General features: G+C 61.3%; 1 protein-coding gene across 3 annotated transcripts in view; it reads left to right on the forward strand.

Annotated features, from left to right (window-relative positions):
* Positions 1-879: 879 nt before the first annotated feature.
* The window catches only part of CARS1 (cysteinyl-tRNA synthetase 1), a 52,401-nt gene continuing 36,915 nt past the window's right edge, over positions 880-16,365 (forward strand). Inside the window, exons 1-7 of one of the 3 annotated variants that reach the window (XM_070782787.1) lie at positions 880-1,009; positions 6,979-7,227; positions 10,435-10,529; positions 11,398-11,486; positions 11,793-11,889; positions 12,371-12,469; positions 13,338-13,487. In XM_070782787.1, the coding sequence (XP_070638888.1) occupies positions 985-1,009; positions 6,979-7,227; positions 10,435-10,529; positions 11,398-11,486; positions 11,793-11,889; positions 12,371-12,469; positions 13,338-13,487 (804 nt within the window). In that variant the 5' untranslated portion in view covers positions 880-984. The remainder of the gene's footprint in view (positions 1,010-6,978; positions 7,228-10,434; positions 10,530-11,397; positions 11,487-11,792; positions 11,890-12,370; positions 12,470-13,337; positions 13,488-16,365) is intronic. The other 2 variants (XM_070782785.1, XM_070782786.1) reach the window with 2 other exon arrangements.

The following is a 16,365-nucleotide window of genomic DNA, read 5'->3' on the forward strand; positions in this document are numbered from 1 at the left end:
AACGAAGATCGAAGATCACTACAATTAAGGCCCAGCACAGCCAACAAAAATATGTTAAAAAGAGCTGCCTGTAGCACAGGGAGCTGTTTGGTGCTCTGTGACTAAGGGGCAGGATAGGGTATGTGGGAGGGAGAGTCAAAAGGGAGAGGAAGTGTGTGTTTCTACCACTGTTTCGGTTTCTTGTACAAAAGAAACTAAGAATGTTGTAAAGTAATTATACACTTTTTTTTTTAAAGAGAATGACGTGCAATAGAGACCAGACTGTGGGTTGTCAAGGGGTAAGGGGAATGGGAAAGGATGAAGTGGGAGGTTGGTGTTAGCAGATGGAACCTTTTTAATATAGATTATCCACAGTGTCCTACTGTATAGAACAGAGAACTATATTTCCTATCATACTATATTTAATATGACAAGTCATAAGGGGAAAGAATATTAAGAATGTATATAACTGTCATTCTTGTACAACATTGTTAATCAGCAATTGTACAAAATGTTAATCAACAGTTCAGTGGCTCAGTCGTGTCCGATTCTTTGCGACCCCATGGACCGCGGCACGCCAGGCTTCCCTGTCCATCACCAACTCCCGGAGTTTACTCAAACTCCTGTCCATCAAGTCGGTGATGCCATCCAACCATCTCATCCTCTGTCGTCCCCTTCTCCCGCCTTCAATCTTTCCCAGCATCTGGGACTTTTCCAATGAGTCAGTTCTTCGCATCAGGTGGCCAAAGTACTGGAGTTTCAGCTTCAACATCAGTCCTTCCAATGAACATTCAGGACTGGTTTCCTTAACGTGAATAAAAATTGAGTAAAAAAAAATAAAAGATTCCCAGCATGCCCGGGGCCAGCGGCGTCTGCGCGCGGGTGGTTGCCTAGCGACCGGGCGGATCCCGGAAGGCCGGCGGCTTGGGGGCGGGATTTCCGGGGCGGTGGTTGCATCAGATTCTGGGAAGCCGCGGCGGCCTCCGCGAGTGCGGGATTCGGGTGATGGCAGGGTCTACCACGGAGCACGGTGAGCGCGCGCGAGGGGCGGGCGGGGCAGCCTGGGCCGCGGGGCCCGCGGGGCCACGCGGGAGCCGGGGGCGCCGGGTCTCTGAGGGGCGGGCCCCAGGGCGCGCAGAGGGCGGGCCCGGACCCCCGGGTTTTCCCGGCGGGTGCGCTCTTCCAACCCCGTCCGGGCCCTGCCGGGGCCGCCCCTCCCCAGGTCCTCCCAGACCTCGAGGCCTCCGGGTCCCCCTGCGCCCCGACCCCGGGGGCTGGTTCTGCGTTCCCCTGCCGGCCGCTGGGGCGGACCTCACCGCCTCCTGCCCCCTGGGATTTGGGGGGACAGGCACAGCCAGGGTCGTTTGGGGCCGCCCAGCCCCACGTTGACACTTAGGAACGTGGGGCCGAGGGAGCCGGACGCGGACGCACGGGAAGGGGTTGGGGTTTCACGAAGGCTGTCATCTGCGGCTGCAAGCAGTGGCCACGGGGACCTGCGCGGTCGCGGCGTTACTGCCCCGCCTTAATCGCCGCCCCCGGGGTTCCGTGAGCGTCTCAGGCTCTGTCCCCACGGGTCACTCGTGTCACCAGCCGGCAGACAGGCCGCCACCAGGCAGCCTCAGGGGCATGCTGGTTCCCTGCTCACCCTCCCTCCTGCAAGATCGCGGGGTGCCAGGCAGAGCGGATGTAGTCCCCGGATTCCGGAGTCCGGGGCAAGCTTTCCTTGGGAAGCACTCTCAGGGTGTCGTTTTATTCTCTGGCTGCCCTGCTTAGACTGTACACACTTCCCTGGCCTCTGGGGTCTCTCTTGTTCCTGGGGTTCCTGGCTGGGAGCTCTAAGCAGCTGGACCCGGTGACGTGGGAGGCCCCTGATGACAGGGTTGCTGGGGTACCCACCATCCCGGCACCCCACATTCCATCGGACAGGTGTGCCTGGATTCCAGCATTGGCTCCACCCACCCAGATCCTCGGCCTTCAGAAGTCCCCCCGGACTCCTGAAAAATAGCAGCTTGGTTGATAGCCCAGTCTCTGGGGCTGGCAGGGCTGGGGTTCCACCTTTGCCCCTTCCCCACGTGGGGCAGATTTAAAAAGTCGCAACTAGGAGGATGCAGTGAGCCTTATAGGGGTTGGTAGAGGTTAAGAATACTTGGCTGAAATGGGTGCTGTGTCCGGGTTGAAAGCCCAAGATTGTTTCTTTTCTTCCTTCCTCCGTCTCTCTCTTCCTTTTTCATTTGACATCAGAAATGACATATTCAGTTTTTTAGTTGTTTTTAACTGCTTCAGAACTGGAGATTTTCATAGCCTTAGTAAGAATTGTCCTGTTTTTGGAAGATTCCTGCATACATTAAGCTGTCTGGGCGGCTAACAGGTTGTCCTGGTCCTAAAATTAAGGACCACGTCTCCTAGCCCACACTCTGCCCTCTCTTGTTTTAGAGCTGACGCCCCCCCCCTGCCCCCCAACCTTCCCACACACACCCCTTGTCTAGGCTTTTCTCAAAGACAAGAACCTCGCACCATCCCCTGAGGAAACAGGAAACGAAATGGTAAGGGCTTCATACAGCTTCCAGAGTTCTAGATGTTCCAGGTTTCCGAGTTCTGAATGCTTTTTCCCCATGAGGTTAGAATCATCGATAGTGACCATCTTCCCAGAATTTTTAAGGAGTCCCTCATTTAGAATAACCTTCCCATTCCGTATCGTCTTTCTTAAGTTGGTAGTCCCCTGCGATGCCACTGGGCTTAAAGCTTCTCCTTTGTACCCTGAACACGAGGCCCATTCCTGGGTGTTTTAGAAAGTTGAGTCTCATCCCTCATGACCCCCAGGGTGGACTGAGCACATCTCAGAGGCCTTGCCCTGCAGGTCAGGCCTCTTCGGTGGCCGTGAGTTAGGTCAGACCTGCAGTTTAATTTTTTATACTGTAGAATTCCAAGTTGTTCGTAATAACAGTTGTTCAGTCGCTCAGTCGTGTCCAACTCTTTGCGACCCCATGGACTGCAGCACACCAGGCCTCCACGATCTCCTGGAGTCTGCTCAAATTCTTGTCCATTGAGTCAGTGATGCTCTCTAACCATCCCATTACAATACAGGTGCATTTAGCATTTTTCTCAGCATGAGTCTGTGCTGAACACATCTGTGGGGGCCTTTCATCCTCAGAGCACGCCTTCGTGGCTAATACTACCCTTGCCGTGCAGGCAGGAATCCTGAGGTTCAGAGCAGGTGAGTGATTTGTCTGAGGTCACACAGCTTGCCAGGGTCTGTATGACAGTAGCAGCAACCTTGAGTACTCTGCCTGGGTGACTCTGTTCAGATTAGCACCAAATGCCCCAGTTCCAGAGTGGGTCACGGCAGACAAGGGGAGCAGGCTGTATTTTCTGTGTTTCCCAACGAAAAATGAAATGCACGTGTGTGTAGACTGCAGATATTTGCTCATCCATGCACTCACGTCTCCCGGTATTCCCAGTCTAAGAGTCAGGGGAGATAGTGTCCTTGGGTGGTGATGAAAGCGCCCAGTGTCCACGCTCCCACCCCGCCCCACCCCTCCCCAGGCAGCGGTGCCATGCAGACACGTGTGTCCGGGCATCAGATGGTGATGCTCCCCAGGACCAACGAGTGCCCCGTGAAAGCTCACACCTGCTGTTTCGGGGGGAACTTGTCCAAGAGTTCTCAACAGTGTGCTCACATGGACGTGTCTCTTCATTTGTTCAGGAGACATGCTTCACAGCAGGGCACTTCCGTAGGTCTTGGTTCATTCGGGGATGTGCTTCAGGCACCGGCTCTGCCGGACGCTGCTGGGCGTGGGGCTGCGGCCGGGGGCAAGACTGGGCGTCGGGCTTTTGTGGGCTTAACGTCCAGCGGGAAGGGGTGGCCAGGGCGCAGAAGCCCAGTGCTGCCCCGGCATGGACCATTTCTTTCTTGGTCACTTCCCCGTGTGCGTGCTGCTGGCTGGCCCGAGTCCGAGGAGGTGGTTCAGGGCCAGGGCCCCTTCCTCTGAGGCTGCAGAATCTGGCAGAACCTCGGTGAGTCCTCCCCTGCCAGCCGCCCACAGCAGGGTGGAGCACGGGCGATCACTGTGGAGACTCTGCTGGGCCAGGTCTAGACGCGGCGGGGGTCATCCATCCGTCTTCCGGCCAAGCCCAGCCCTGCAGCCCGGAGACGGAGCACCATGTGGGCAAGTGACATCTGGACGTGCAGGGCTGTGCTCAGGAGGTGGGGCCCTCACTCCCGGGGGTGGGTGGCGTCGCCGCTGGTGCAGGAGAGCAGGGGTGCACGCGTCTCTCTGGTCCCCCAGATTCCTGTGTGTGTGTTGGGGGGGATGCTTTTGTTCCAGAAGGCTTCTCAGACCAGGAACCCCCTAGGAAAGAGAAATGGGCCTGAAGGGTCCCCCGGTGACAAATGGCAGCAGAGGCGGGTTTGGGAGCTGAAGGGGCCTTTCCAGGAAGGGCCTGACCCTCAGGGCGGGGTGCTCCCGGGGCCTCGCAGCCAGCGAGGGACGGGTGCAGACCCCCACTGCGCCCAGGCGGTCTTGGACAGAAACAGACCTGGCCTGGGCGCTTAGGAGGAAGGCAGGCCTGCGGGGAGGGGCCTGAGTGTCAGCAACTGCCTGTGGGCTCTTAGCCACTGAGGTCAGCAGGGCAGGGGCCAGGGTAGCCGCCTTACCCCCAGGCTCTGATTCTGAAGGTCTCGGGAGGCCTGGATCGGGTGCTTCTCGTAGCTGGTGGTGCTGCCTTGGCGCTGGAGCTTCCCCAAGCAAGAGCCTAGCTGGAGCGCAGCAGGAGGTGGGGGGGGCTGTTGGCAGGTGCGGGCAGCTGTACACGCTGTGGGGAAGGAAGGAGCTGGGGCCACGGCCTGTGTGCCTTGGGCTCCTCACCTGGCTCTCGGATTTGTGTAAGCTCAGCTCAGCGTTTTCTAAACCGTGGTGAGCACGGTGCACGATCAGGGCCTTCCCACCGTTGGAAGCTGTGTGTCTGGGTGGCCCCGCAGTGGGCTGGTGGATGCAGTGCTGGGAGTCGTGTGTGCGCGGGGCTCCCGGGGGAGGGGGGTCGGGGAAGCGATGGGCGCCCCGCTTCTGTGTCCACTCATTGCCTTTGGCATCACGGGCTCACTGCCAGACTGCAGTCTGGCCCAAACCCACAGCCACTTGAAAGCTGACCTATTTTTAAATTTGTTTCCTCAAGTTAGGCTGGAACGCAGCTACCACAGTGACCTGATGACTGGCCCTCTGCCCTGCGGGCTCCCTGCTCCAGACGGGACTCTTAGTAATAAACGCGTGTGTGATCCCTGGGTAAACTCCTCCAGGGCCATTACAGCAGTAACAACACAGGAGCGAGTAAAATAATAATGATGATAATAATAGTAGCTGATGGGCGCTGGCTGTGCGCCCGGCAGTATTTCAAACAGTTTACAAGTGTAATCTCACTAACACCGCGGCTTTACGAGGCGTGTGTGTGTGTGTGTGTGCGTGCGTGCGTGTGCATCTGTTTACCTGGGAGGGGGTCCGCCCAGCCAGGGAGGGGTGCAAACCCGCCGAGCCCTTGTCCCCTGACCTGCTTCGTTAGCGCTTTAAAGCCATCCAGTTGGTGAAACATTTGATGTGTTTTTCTTATTGTGAAAAGGACCTGTGCTTATTGCAGAAAACGCGGGCAGTGAGAGAAAAGAGGGAGCCTAAACGCCCCGGGAGCACCTCAGCCCAGGGCAGCCACTGTCCAGGTGGGCGGGTCCTAGGGGGTGCCTCTTCCCTGGCGTTCACCCGGAGTGAGGGCAGTCTGTCTGTCCAGTGCGATTCTGGGGGCACGAGGTGGGGGTCACGGGGGGCAAGGCTTCTTTGCGCTCCGGTCCCGGCCTAGGCGGCTGCAGCAGAGACGGGGAGGGTGGGCTTGGGGGGCGACGTGGGGCAGCCAGGTGCTCAAGGGCAATGTAGCCCCCGTGGGACGCGCACTGGCCCTCCCCCCAGCTCCATTCACCCGCCGGCAGGCCCTCAACGTAGCTTTCTGAACTGAGTCTCATCCAGCACGAAAGAGGAGCCCGCGGTCAGTGTAGGGAAGCGGGTGGGGGCGTCCGTGTGTCAGGAACTAGGGAGAAGAGAGAGCAGGAGGGGCCAGGCCCCGGGTGCGGCCGGGCCGGGCTCCTCCTGGCACATTCGGGCGCCTCCCGGCTCGGCGCCTCTGTGGAAGAAAGCGAGACCAGCCCCCTCCCCGCAGCCACGGGGCCTGTGCCTCCGCCTGCCCTGCCCCCCGCAGGAGGCGAGAGCACCGGACAGTGGCTGGAGCCGTGACACAGGGTCACGCAGTGACTGGGGGGCAGGAGCTGCGTGGCGAGCAGGCTCGGTGGGGTCGGGGCAGGATCTCAGGGTGGTCAGGGCCCAGGGCCTTCTGCTGGCAGAGGCTGCCGGCTGGTCCTCGCTCAGGCTGGGGTTCTGTCCTCCCACACCGGTCCTGTGGCTCCAGGGCAGAGCAGTGGCCTCGGGCCCCTGCCAGGGGCAGGCCTGTGCCAGGCGCTGGCCAGTTGGCTCCTCTCCGGGCAGGTGGAGCCGCCTCGAGCAGGCATTTCGGGGCGGGCTGCAGGCCTCCTCGGAGCTGGGCCTCGGCCGCTGGAAGCCTGGCCAGTGCTGGGTTTAGAGGGCTCTGCATTTCTCACCGCTGCCCATAGCCCACCCGGCGTGAGGGGACCGGTCAGCACCGGCCGTCTGGCACCCAGTGCCTAGCAGGGGTGTGTGTGTGCACGCGCGTGTGTAATTGAGGTGAGCATCACCAGCCGTGAGGTTAGCCACCTCAGTGTGCAGCTCACGCATCTGTGACATTCACAGCCTCCTGCAGCCGCGTTTGTCTGGTTCTGAAACATCCTCGTCCTGCCTGGAGCCCACAGGCAGTTGCTCCACACCTGTCCCTGCACCCCGGGCTTCCGCCCGTCCTGGGTGTCTCCTGCCCGGAATGGGGAGCCCCGGCCCTGATCCTGGGCTCGCCCAGGTCCCCGGGCCCACTGACATGCGTCCTCTGTCTTTGCAGCTCCCGACTACACGGCCATCCTGGGCATTAGTGACGAGGCGGCCCGGTTGCGGGCGCTGGACGCGTACCTCAGCACGCGTAGCTACTTGCAGGGCTTTGCCCTGTCTCAGGCGGACGTGGATGCCTTCAGGCAGCTCTCGGGCCCTCCGGCCGACCCGCAGCTCTTCCACGTGGCCCGCTGGTTCCGGCATGTGACCGCGATCCTGGGCAGCCCCCCCGCCGCACGCCCGCCCTGCGGGCTCCAAGCAAGTGAGTAGCAGAGCAGCTTCTGGCCGTGAGACCCTCCTTGCTGGCCTGGGGGCCCTGCCAGCGCCCCAAGGGGAGGTTAGGATGGAAGCCGAGGCGTCGACCCCCCAGGATCACGACCCCGCACTGCTGTGGTGGAGCCGCTGGCGGGTGGGGGCCCGCCTTGGCCGTCAGCTCCCTGACCCCGCTTGGACTTGACTTGCTTCTCCTTAAGTTTCCCCTGAGGTCACAGGTGTGTGTGCATCCACCATCGGATCCTGAAGCAGTGTTAGTGGTGGGAACCCTGCGCACCCAGAGCGAAGGCATTTCTGGGCTTTGAGAGGAGGGGGCTCAGAGCTCTTGCTCCCCCCGCCATCCCGGTTGTGGTGTGCAGGGGGCATCTGGCTGCTGGGTGGTCTCTCCCCTCCCATGAATCTGTAGATGAATCCGTAGTGGCCGGTGCCCTCGAGCAGCTGTCCCCCCAGCCTGGCTTGGGGTGTGCACCCCCTTGAGCGGGGGGTGGGGAGATCCACGTGCGGTCTCCGTGGTCCCTGCTGGACTGGGCAGACTGCAGGGTCTTTTCTAGATCCTTCAGCGGGGACAATCCCCTGGAGAAGGAAACGGCTACCCACTCCAGTATTCTGGCCCGGAGAATCTCATGGACTGTATGGTCCATGGGGTCGCAAAGAGTCGAGTGAGCGACTTTCACTTTCACCTGGACGTTGGGGACCTGCCCTCTGCCGGTCCCCTCTGTAACGGGGTGGAGGTGGGGTGGTGTTCCTCCTGGGTGGGGTGGGCTTTGGTTTCTGGGTGATCCTGCCGCAGACGCCCCTTCCCCAGTGGAGGTGGTGCTTCTCCCCAGGGCGTGGCCTCCCGGGTGGGGTCAGGGTGGGCGGGGCGCAGCCTTGGCATGGCCATCTGTCTGGAGCTGCAACCTCCAGCCTGGAGCTTGTGGGGAGAGTGGCACAGGAACCCATTGGGAAGGGCGGGTATCCGCCCCTGCAAAGGAGGGAGTGGGTTCCCCAGGGCAGGGAGGCCTTCCTGGTGCCCCGACACGGACGCCTCCAGGGTGCCTGCGGGGACCCCGAGTGGCAAGATGCCTGGTGGACTGGGGCTCAGAACCCTCAGGGTCGGTGTCCTCTGCTGAGTCCCTGGGTGCCAGTGGCCGAGCGTCTGCCTCGCTGGTGCGTCTCAGACGTCCCCCAGCCTGTCCTGGGCGGGTGCCCCCCACCCCGGGGCGCTCTCTGTCGCCCCCCACTGCCCCATCCCCCTCCCAAGAGGAGTTTCAGGGCCTGCTCTTGCCCACAGAGGGTGGCTCATGGCCCTGCGGGTCCCCAGGGTGTGACCCTGTGAGCCGCCCCTCTTGCGAGGCTGTGGTGCGTGTGGCGCCCGGGGTACGCAATCGCGGGCTGGCACGTCCCCTTTGTCCCCCCACTCCCAAAACCCTCCCAAAACCCTCCCTGCCCGGAGCCTCACTCTCCGGGCCTCAGCGAGCCGGGCATGCTGGTGGTGTGCTGGTGGGTCAGAGCTGCGCTTCTGCACGTTCCCGGACGGGGGTGCCAGGCGCAGGCGTGTGTGCTGTTCCCAAGCAGCCAGAGGAAGGCTGGGCACAGCTAGGGGGCTGCGCCCGGCAGAGACCATTGGTGCCGGGCGTGGGGCAGTGGGTCCCCCAGGGCCTCTGGCGACCCCCCCATCTCATTAAGCCAGGGCCCTGGGGACGCCTCCCGACTCTCTTTGGCCAGGGGATTTTGAGTGCCCATTTCTGTGACTGCTCACCAGCTCTTGGGCAGTAGCTGCTCTCCGGGGGACGCAGAAGTCCGAGTCTGACCCTGTGTCCTGGAGGGTGTCCCCCTGCATGTGCCCGCTGCTGGGTCCTGTCGCTGCCGCCCCCTTGCACGAGCCTTCAGTCCTGCGAGCCCCGCCTTTGCCCCGGCTCCGGGCATGCGTGTGAGCAGCTCCGGCCAGCTCCCCGTCACCCCCGTGGCAGCGGCATCTCTTGTGTGGGGACCTGCAGCGTCTCGGTGGGGGGAGCAGCAGGCGGCGTCCCAGCGGGCTCTGAGGCGTGTCTCCGGTGAGGCCTGGGCAGCTGCTGACCACAGGAGCCCTTCCGTGTGTCCGCAACTTGGGCCTGGAGTCGGGAGCTGCTGGGTGGTTCTGTCTGTCCCCCCGCACCCGCTGGTGTGCACACACGCACACACACACACAGCCGTCTCCCACCCCTTCACCGGTCAGTTGCATCCTCTGGGTGGCCTGTAGCCGGGCCCAGGGCTGAGTGTGACCCTCGGGGAGCAGCGGGAGGTCCTCTGGCGGCAGGACGGTCGCCTTGCAGACGCGGCAGCGGGGTGGGGGTGGCGTTGAGACCAGGAGCCTGTGCCCTCAGGGGTGCAGGGGCCGCGCAGGCCGTTGAGCTCGGCCATGTTAGGCGTGCAGCAGTGCCTCGGGGTGGCAGAAGGGTCACTGGTGCCCCGAGTGGGGGTGGAGGGTGTAAAGACTTGGTGTCTCTCCCGGAGCCTTGGGACACAGCTACCCCCCAACCCCACCCACCTCCCAGGCCCTCGTTGCAGACCGTCAGGCCTGCCCTTCATGCATTGGGAGGCTCGGGCTCACAGCCACAGGGCAGGGGAATGGCCAGGAGGAGATCGGGGTCAGGGAGGAGGGCGGGGCTTCCCTGGTGACTGTAACCTGAGGAGGCTGGGCTCCGTGAGCCCCCTCCCCGCCCCCGTGACATGGCCCGCGGGCTGTTCCCAAAGGCTCTGGGACCAGGTGGAGGTGCACCCAGGGTGCACATCAGAGCCATGCCTGGGAGCCTGCATGTTTCGGGGGTGGGGAGCCGGCCGCCTGCTGATGGAGATGAGCCTGGGCTGCAGGCCATGCTACTGACCATCCACAGCCATGGGCCAGTGGCTCCTTCTAGCCTGATCTGGCTCCTGGGCCTGCAGATGGTCCCCATCCCCCGAAGCCTCCAGAGAGGTGTCCTCCCGGGGGCAGGCGGGCATCAGTCCAGCCCCGTGGCCTGCCTGTGCACCTCCGGCCTCACGGGTGCCCCGTGCTTGGAGCCAGCGGGGGGAGGTGGGTGTGGCGGGCCGAGGGGAAGGGGTTGTGGGACGAGCTACCGCTCAGACATGAGCAAGCAGAGCAGGGGTTTGGGTTGGTGGCACTGGATCGGGCCACACCATCAGAGCTCCGTGGTATCCCTTCATCCCGCACTGACCCAGCTGTGCTCTCCCCCAGCAGGCGGAGGGCGGCGTGCACAGCCCACATGGTCTCCTCCAGCTGGGTCTGAGCCATGCCAGCTGCGCCTGTACAACAGCCTGACACGGAGGAAGGTAGGGGGCTGCGGGGGGCAGGGGTGGCTCTGGAGGACCCCTCGGCTGGTGGGCGAGCGTCCTCCGCAGGGCTGTGTTCGGGAGCGTGCGTGCACACCCGTGTGGCACACCTTGAGGGGCTGCCCGTCAGCTTCCTGGCTCTGGGTGTGCTCAGGGCCAGGAGTCTGCGTGCCCTCTGGGGGACATGTGGTGGCATCTGCTGTCATGGTGCCAGCCAAGCGGAGCCATTGCTTTCGGGAGCCCGGCAGGTGTGAGGGCGAAGGCAGGTTGGCTCTGGACTGGCCAGGGCTTGCTCAGCGGGATCAGGGGCTCCAGGGGTTTTGCGCAGGGCTGATGGGTTTCTGTGGGCCAGCACCCTGAGCAGATGGGCGGCAGGGTCCCCCTTGTGGACTGGTTGGAAACAGCAGGCCCTGAACTGACCTGAGACCTTGGGCAGTTGGCAGGAGGCCTCACGCCCTAGGCCGGCTCCTCCAGGAGTGTGGGCCCCGGGCAGCTGGGAAAGGAAAGCTGCCTCCTCCCGTTGTTCTGGGAGCGAGTGCTGGACAGTCAGCGCGCTCGGCTCTGGCCTGGCTCACAGCAGGTGCCTGATGAATGGAGACTGCTCTCGTTAAAGCAGCAGAATCCAGACGCTCGTCTCCCTGACCCCCAGCCTGTGTCCGTGAGTGGAGTCCCAGGGAGGAGGGGGCCTGCTCCCCGGGCCCCTGGGTCGTGGAGCTCACTGTTAGGGGTCTGGTGCGGCGCCCCAGCCCTAGCCCGGACCGCGGCTTTCTGCGAGCTAAGCGATCCTGTGAAGGTGCGCGAGCCACTCATGGCCGCTGACACTGGTCCTGTGCCCCTCGTGACGGTCATTCCCTCGTTTCCAACCAAGGACGTGTTTGTGCCGCAAGACGGAAGGAGGGTGACATGGTACTGCTGCGGGCCCACCGTCTACGACGCCTCGCACATGGGGCACGCCAGGTAGGAGCGCCCTTGGGCTGAGCGGAGACGCGGTGCCCAGCTCTAAAGGTGGAAGCTTCTCATTCCGCTAGTACTCTAGAAAAGCTAGAGTCCAGGCAACCAAGCAGAAGTAGTTCCCGCAGCCCCAAGGCTGCCCTCTGGACTCTGACCAGACGCTCTCCTTCCTGCGCCTGAGAGTCCTCCCCACCCGCTTCCCTGGGGAGGGCCGGGCCCTTCTCCCGCCGCGCTGCTGTGCGGGTGAAAAGGCGGGCTCCTCTATCCCCGCGCTGCTGTGCGGGTGGAAAGGCCTGCCTCCCGTCGCCGCAGGTCCTACATCTCCTTCGATATCCTGAGAAGAGTGCTGAGGGATTACTTCAAATTTGACGTCTTCTACTGCATGAACATCACGGACATTGACGATAAGGTAAAGGGAGTTCTTAGGATTAAATTTTAAATACAGTGGATGGCATGAGGGAAGAAATGACCTTGGGTGAGTTAATAAACCCATGTTGGCTTGAGCCAGCTCAGCTCAGTACACGCTGTTTGAACCCCCGCCCCCCCCCCCCTCCCCGCCCCCCCCCCCCTCCCCGCCCCCCCACGGTACTTGTATTGCGATTTATGCGGATGACGCTTTGTGTTAACCTGCTTTGATGCTGTTGAAAACCCCGGTAAATGTGAGCAACCCCCAGGGCAGGAGTCGGGGAGGGTGGGCTCAGGCTGACACCACCCCCCCACCCCCACCCCCCGCCCCGCGCTCAGAAGGGCGAGGGGGAGCCGCGTTCTCAGATATCGCCTGTAGCAGCCGCGCCCCCGCACCCCGCACCCCCCACCCCCCCCCCCGCGTTGCCCTCTGCGCGGGCACCGAGCACCACCCGGCTGACCCCGCTTTCCTCCTCTGCTCCCAGATCATCAAGAGGGCCCGGCAGAACTTCCTGTTCGAGCGGTACCGGGAGACGCAGCCCCAGGCAGCGCAGCTGCTGGAGGACGTGCGAGCCGCCCTGCAGGTGGGTCGCTGCCGTTCAGGGTCCCCATGTCCCTCCCGTCCACCCCATCCCCAGCACGGGGACCGTCGTCAGCGGGCTCCGTCACACGCAGGGTCACGAGGTCACCGTCATGGAGCTCCTCCGGGCCGTGGGGAAAACCACCAGCAGAGGCAGCGAGGGGCGGGCGGGGGCGGGGGGCGGTGGTGACCACTCCTGCCCCTTACGGGAGACGCTCAGCGCCGGTCACCCTGGTCAGCGCTGACCTGGGAACCTTCCACATGGAGTCACGACTGAATCAAAGGCGTGTGACCAAGAGGCGAAGCTGCCGGGCTTCTTAAGTGGGTGGTCCTGGAAGTTTTCACAGTTATCTGAATAAATTAGTTCTCTCCAGTCTAACATTTTGTTTTGAAAAAACAGTATTACAGATTATGGTTATTATATTTTGAGGTCAGATAAGGCAAGTTCTCTTTCTTAATCACCACCTTTAGTAATTACAGTAACGATTGCCCTTGTGCTTATGATGTATTATCTCCGCCAGAAAAAATAGGAATAAAATTAGAGCTTAGCAGTCATCCTCTAGGCTGAGCGGTGGGGCCTCTGTGATGGAGGCGTCGTGGGGGACACCTGTGTGTCCCGGCCGTGGCCTTAGGGCAGCTGCCTCAGTCCAGGGTCACATCAGAGGGACGGGCCCTGCGCCCTTAGCACCACCTGCCTGCTGGGGACACGCGGGATGACGCCCTCGGGACCCAGACCCCCGGAGGCCGCGGGCGGGGGGCAGGACTGGCCTTTTCCGCGGGGGGCAGGACCGGCCTTTTCCGCGTGGAGCTGGCAGGGAGCCCGGGGCTCTGCTGAGCGGGGCTAACGGTGTGGCCTCTCCTCACACGCACAGCCGTTCTCCGCGAAGCTCCAGGAGACTGTGGACCCGGACAAGAAGCAGATGCTGGAACGCCTGCAGCACGCGGTGGCGCAGGCCGCGGAGCCGCTGGAGGGCGCGCTGCGGGCCGGGCAGGCCGGGCAGGAGCTGGACGGCCGCGTGCAGGTGAGGCTGAGGTGCGTCCGGTCAAGGCGGCGCCCTCGGCAGGCGCGGGGGGCTGGCTTCTCAGGGTTATTCCGGCCTCCTCGGGGTCTCTGGCCAGTGCCTGTAGCAGCACCGCCTGGAGAAGCCGAGTGGAGACGCCGCGGGTCCCCTTGGGTGTGAGCGTGGTCTGCTGCCCCTGAGGGCAGCGGTGTCCTTGGGCCTGAGTCGCACACCCCGTCCCCCTCTGCACACCCCGTCCCCCTCTGCACACCCCGTCCACCTTGCCTTCGCACATCCCTTCCTCCGCGGTCCCTTCCTCCTCCGGCCTGAGTCGCACACCCTGTCCCCCTCTGCACACCCCGTCCACCTTGCCTTCGCACATGCCTTCCTCCGCCGGCCTGAGCCGCACACCCGTCCCCCTCCGCACACCCCGTCCCTCTCCGCACATCCCTTCCTCCGCGGTCCCCGCCTCCTCCGGCCTGAGCGCCCCCCGGGTCCCCCGGCCCTTCTCCTCGACTCCGGCGCCCCCTGCTGGCCGCTCACGGAAGGTGCAGCCGACCAAGCCGGGGAAGGTGCAGCCGTGTCGGGGTGCAGGCCTGCGGGGCCCCCGCTCCTGGGTGTGCATGTCCCGAGCGAGGTGAGGGGTCGGGGGCACAGGGTCATGGGGACGAGGCTTTCCCGCGCCTGCATCTGAGACCACACACAGGATCAGGGATGCCTCAGGCTGGCCAGAAGCTGGGTACATTTCTGTTTCCAACAGCCATGCTGGGAATTTTCTTCGGCGATTCCAGTAACGTCCTTATTAAAACTGTACACTACGCGTAACATGCAGTTTCCCAGCTTAACCGTTTTTAAGCACATTCACGTCGTTGTGTGAACACCACCACTGCCCATCTCCAGAAATGCTTTTCACTTTCCGGAGCTGACATGCTCGCTGTCTCTGGGAAATGCTCACTCCTCGCCCACCCCCAGCCCCTGGCCCCACCTGGCTGCTTCCCAGCCCCGTGGATCCAGCTGCTCTTGGGACCTCACAGATGTGGGATCATTCCGGATTCTTCCTCTAGTGGCTGGATTATTTCACATAGCAAAGTGTCCTCAAGGTTCATCCAGGTCGTATGTCGGAAGGTCCTTCTGAGACTGAGTGACACTTCGTCGCGTGGGCTGGACCGCGTTTTGTGTATCCCTTCGTCTTTGATGAACGCTGATTTCACCTTTGTTGTGAATCTTGCTGCTGCGAACACGGTGTGCAGATCCCTGCTCTCTGTTCTTTTCTGGGTGTCCCGAGAAGCAGCTCGTACAGAAGCTCAGCTCAGCGTTCTGAGGGACCGCTGTGTTAGTTTGCAGTAGGAAGTGTTACTTCCTGGGTTTGCAGGACATGTGGTCCATGCCAAGAGGTCCTTGAAGTTTGGTTCCCTGATAGCTCAGTTCGTAAAGAATCCACGTGCAATGCAGGAGACCTGGGTTCTGTCCTTGGGTTGGGAAGATCCCCTGGAGAAGGGAAAGGCTACCCACTTCAGTATTCTGGCCCGGAGAATCCCACGGACTGTAGAGTCCACGTACAGTCCACTGTATAGTCGTGTGACAGTCCACGGCTGAGCGACTTTGACTTTCACACGTCCATGGCCATTCTTGGTCCATGCCAAATGGTTGTAGGTGCAGCCGCCCTTCAGAGCCTTTTGGTGTGGACCGATGCCTGCATGTGACTGCACCCTCCTCGCGTGTTCCCGTGTCCCGCTGGTGGGCCTGTACAGCAGCGCGCTGTGCGGCCAGGCTCGTCCCTGCGTGTCAGATGCAGACTGGCAGGTGGTGAGTCCCGCGGGGTGAAATTCCGTTTCTCTTGCCTCTCGTGGGACTGAGTACCCTTTCGTGGGTTCACTTCCTGGTCGTCATTCTGCACAGGCATCTTCCACGCCTGGGCGGTTTGTCTTCTTACTGGTTTGTAAGCATGCTTATGTTTCCTGGACGCTAGTTGTTTGTCATTTAAATGTGTTGCAAACATCTTCTCCTAATTTGTGGCTTCTCTTTTAATAACACAGAGTCTTAGTTTTAATGCAATTAACTCTATCAAGCTGCTTCTTTTATCCTTAGCATTTTTGTCTTAAGAAATTTTTCTTACCCTGAAACACGACTACATTCTCCAGTATTTTCTTCTAATGAATTTAAAGTTGTACAGTTCACATTTAAGTCTTTGATCCCCCAGAATTTGTTTGGGTTTTGAGGGTTTTTTCTGTGCGTGTGTGTGTGTGCATGTGTGCGTGCGTGTGTGCATGCGTGTGCACGTGTATGTGTGCGTGTGCACATGTGAGTGCACGCGTGTGCGTGTGTGCGTGCACGTGTGCGCGTGTGTGCGTGCGTGTGTGTAGCTGTGCCAGGTCTTAGTTGCGGCACGTGAACTTCTTTTTTAGCTGTTTATTTTACATCGGGGTGTAGCTGATTAACAATGTTGTGATGGTTTCAGGTGGACTGCAGAGGGCCTCAGCCATACGTATACATGTACCCACTCTCCCCCAACCCCCCTTCCTTCCAGGCTGCCTCACAGCAATGAGCAGAGTTCCCTGTGTCCGTCTTAAATACAGCAGTGTGTCTGCCTCAATCCCAAACTCCCTAGCTATCCCTTCCCTGCATTCCTTCCCCGCTGGTGACCATAAGTTCATTCTCTGTTAGTCTGTTTCTGTTTTGTAAATAAGTTCATTTGTATCATTTCTGTCTCGGTATAAGTGAGATTTCTGCTTCTCTGACTTCCTTCCCTCACTGTGACAATCCCCGGCTTCATCTGGAGGCATGTAAGATCCAGTTCCCTGACCAGGGATTGAACCTGGGCCTCCTGCACTCGGAGTGTGGAGGCTTAGCCACTGGACCATCAGGGGAGCACCCAGAATTAGTTTCGGAAGTCATCTGA

Source organism: Bos indicus, chromosome 29, assembly GCF_029378745.1.
Source record: "Bos indicus isolate NIAB-ARS_2022 breed Sahiwal x Tharparkar chromosome 29, NIAB-ARS_B.indTharparkar_mat_pri_1.0, whole genome shotgun sequence".
Lineage (NCBI taxonomy): Eukaryota > Metazoa > Chordata > Mammalia > Artiodactyla > Bovidae > Bos > Bos indicus.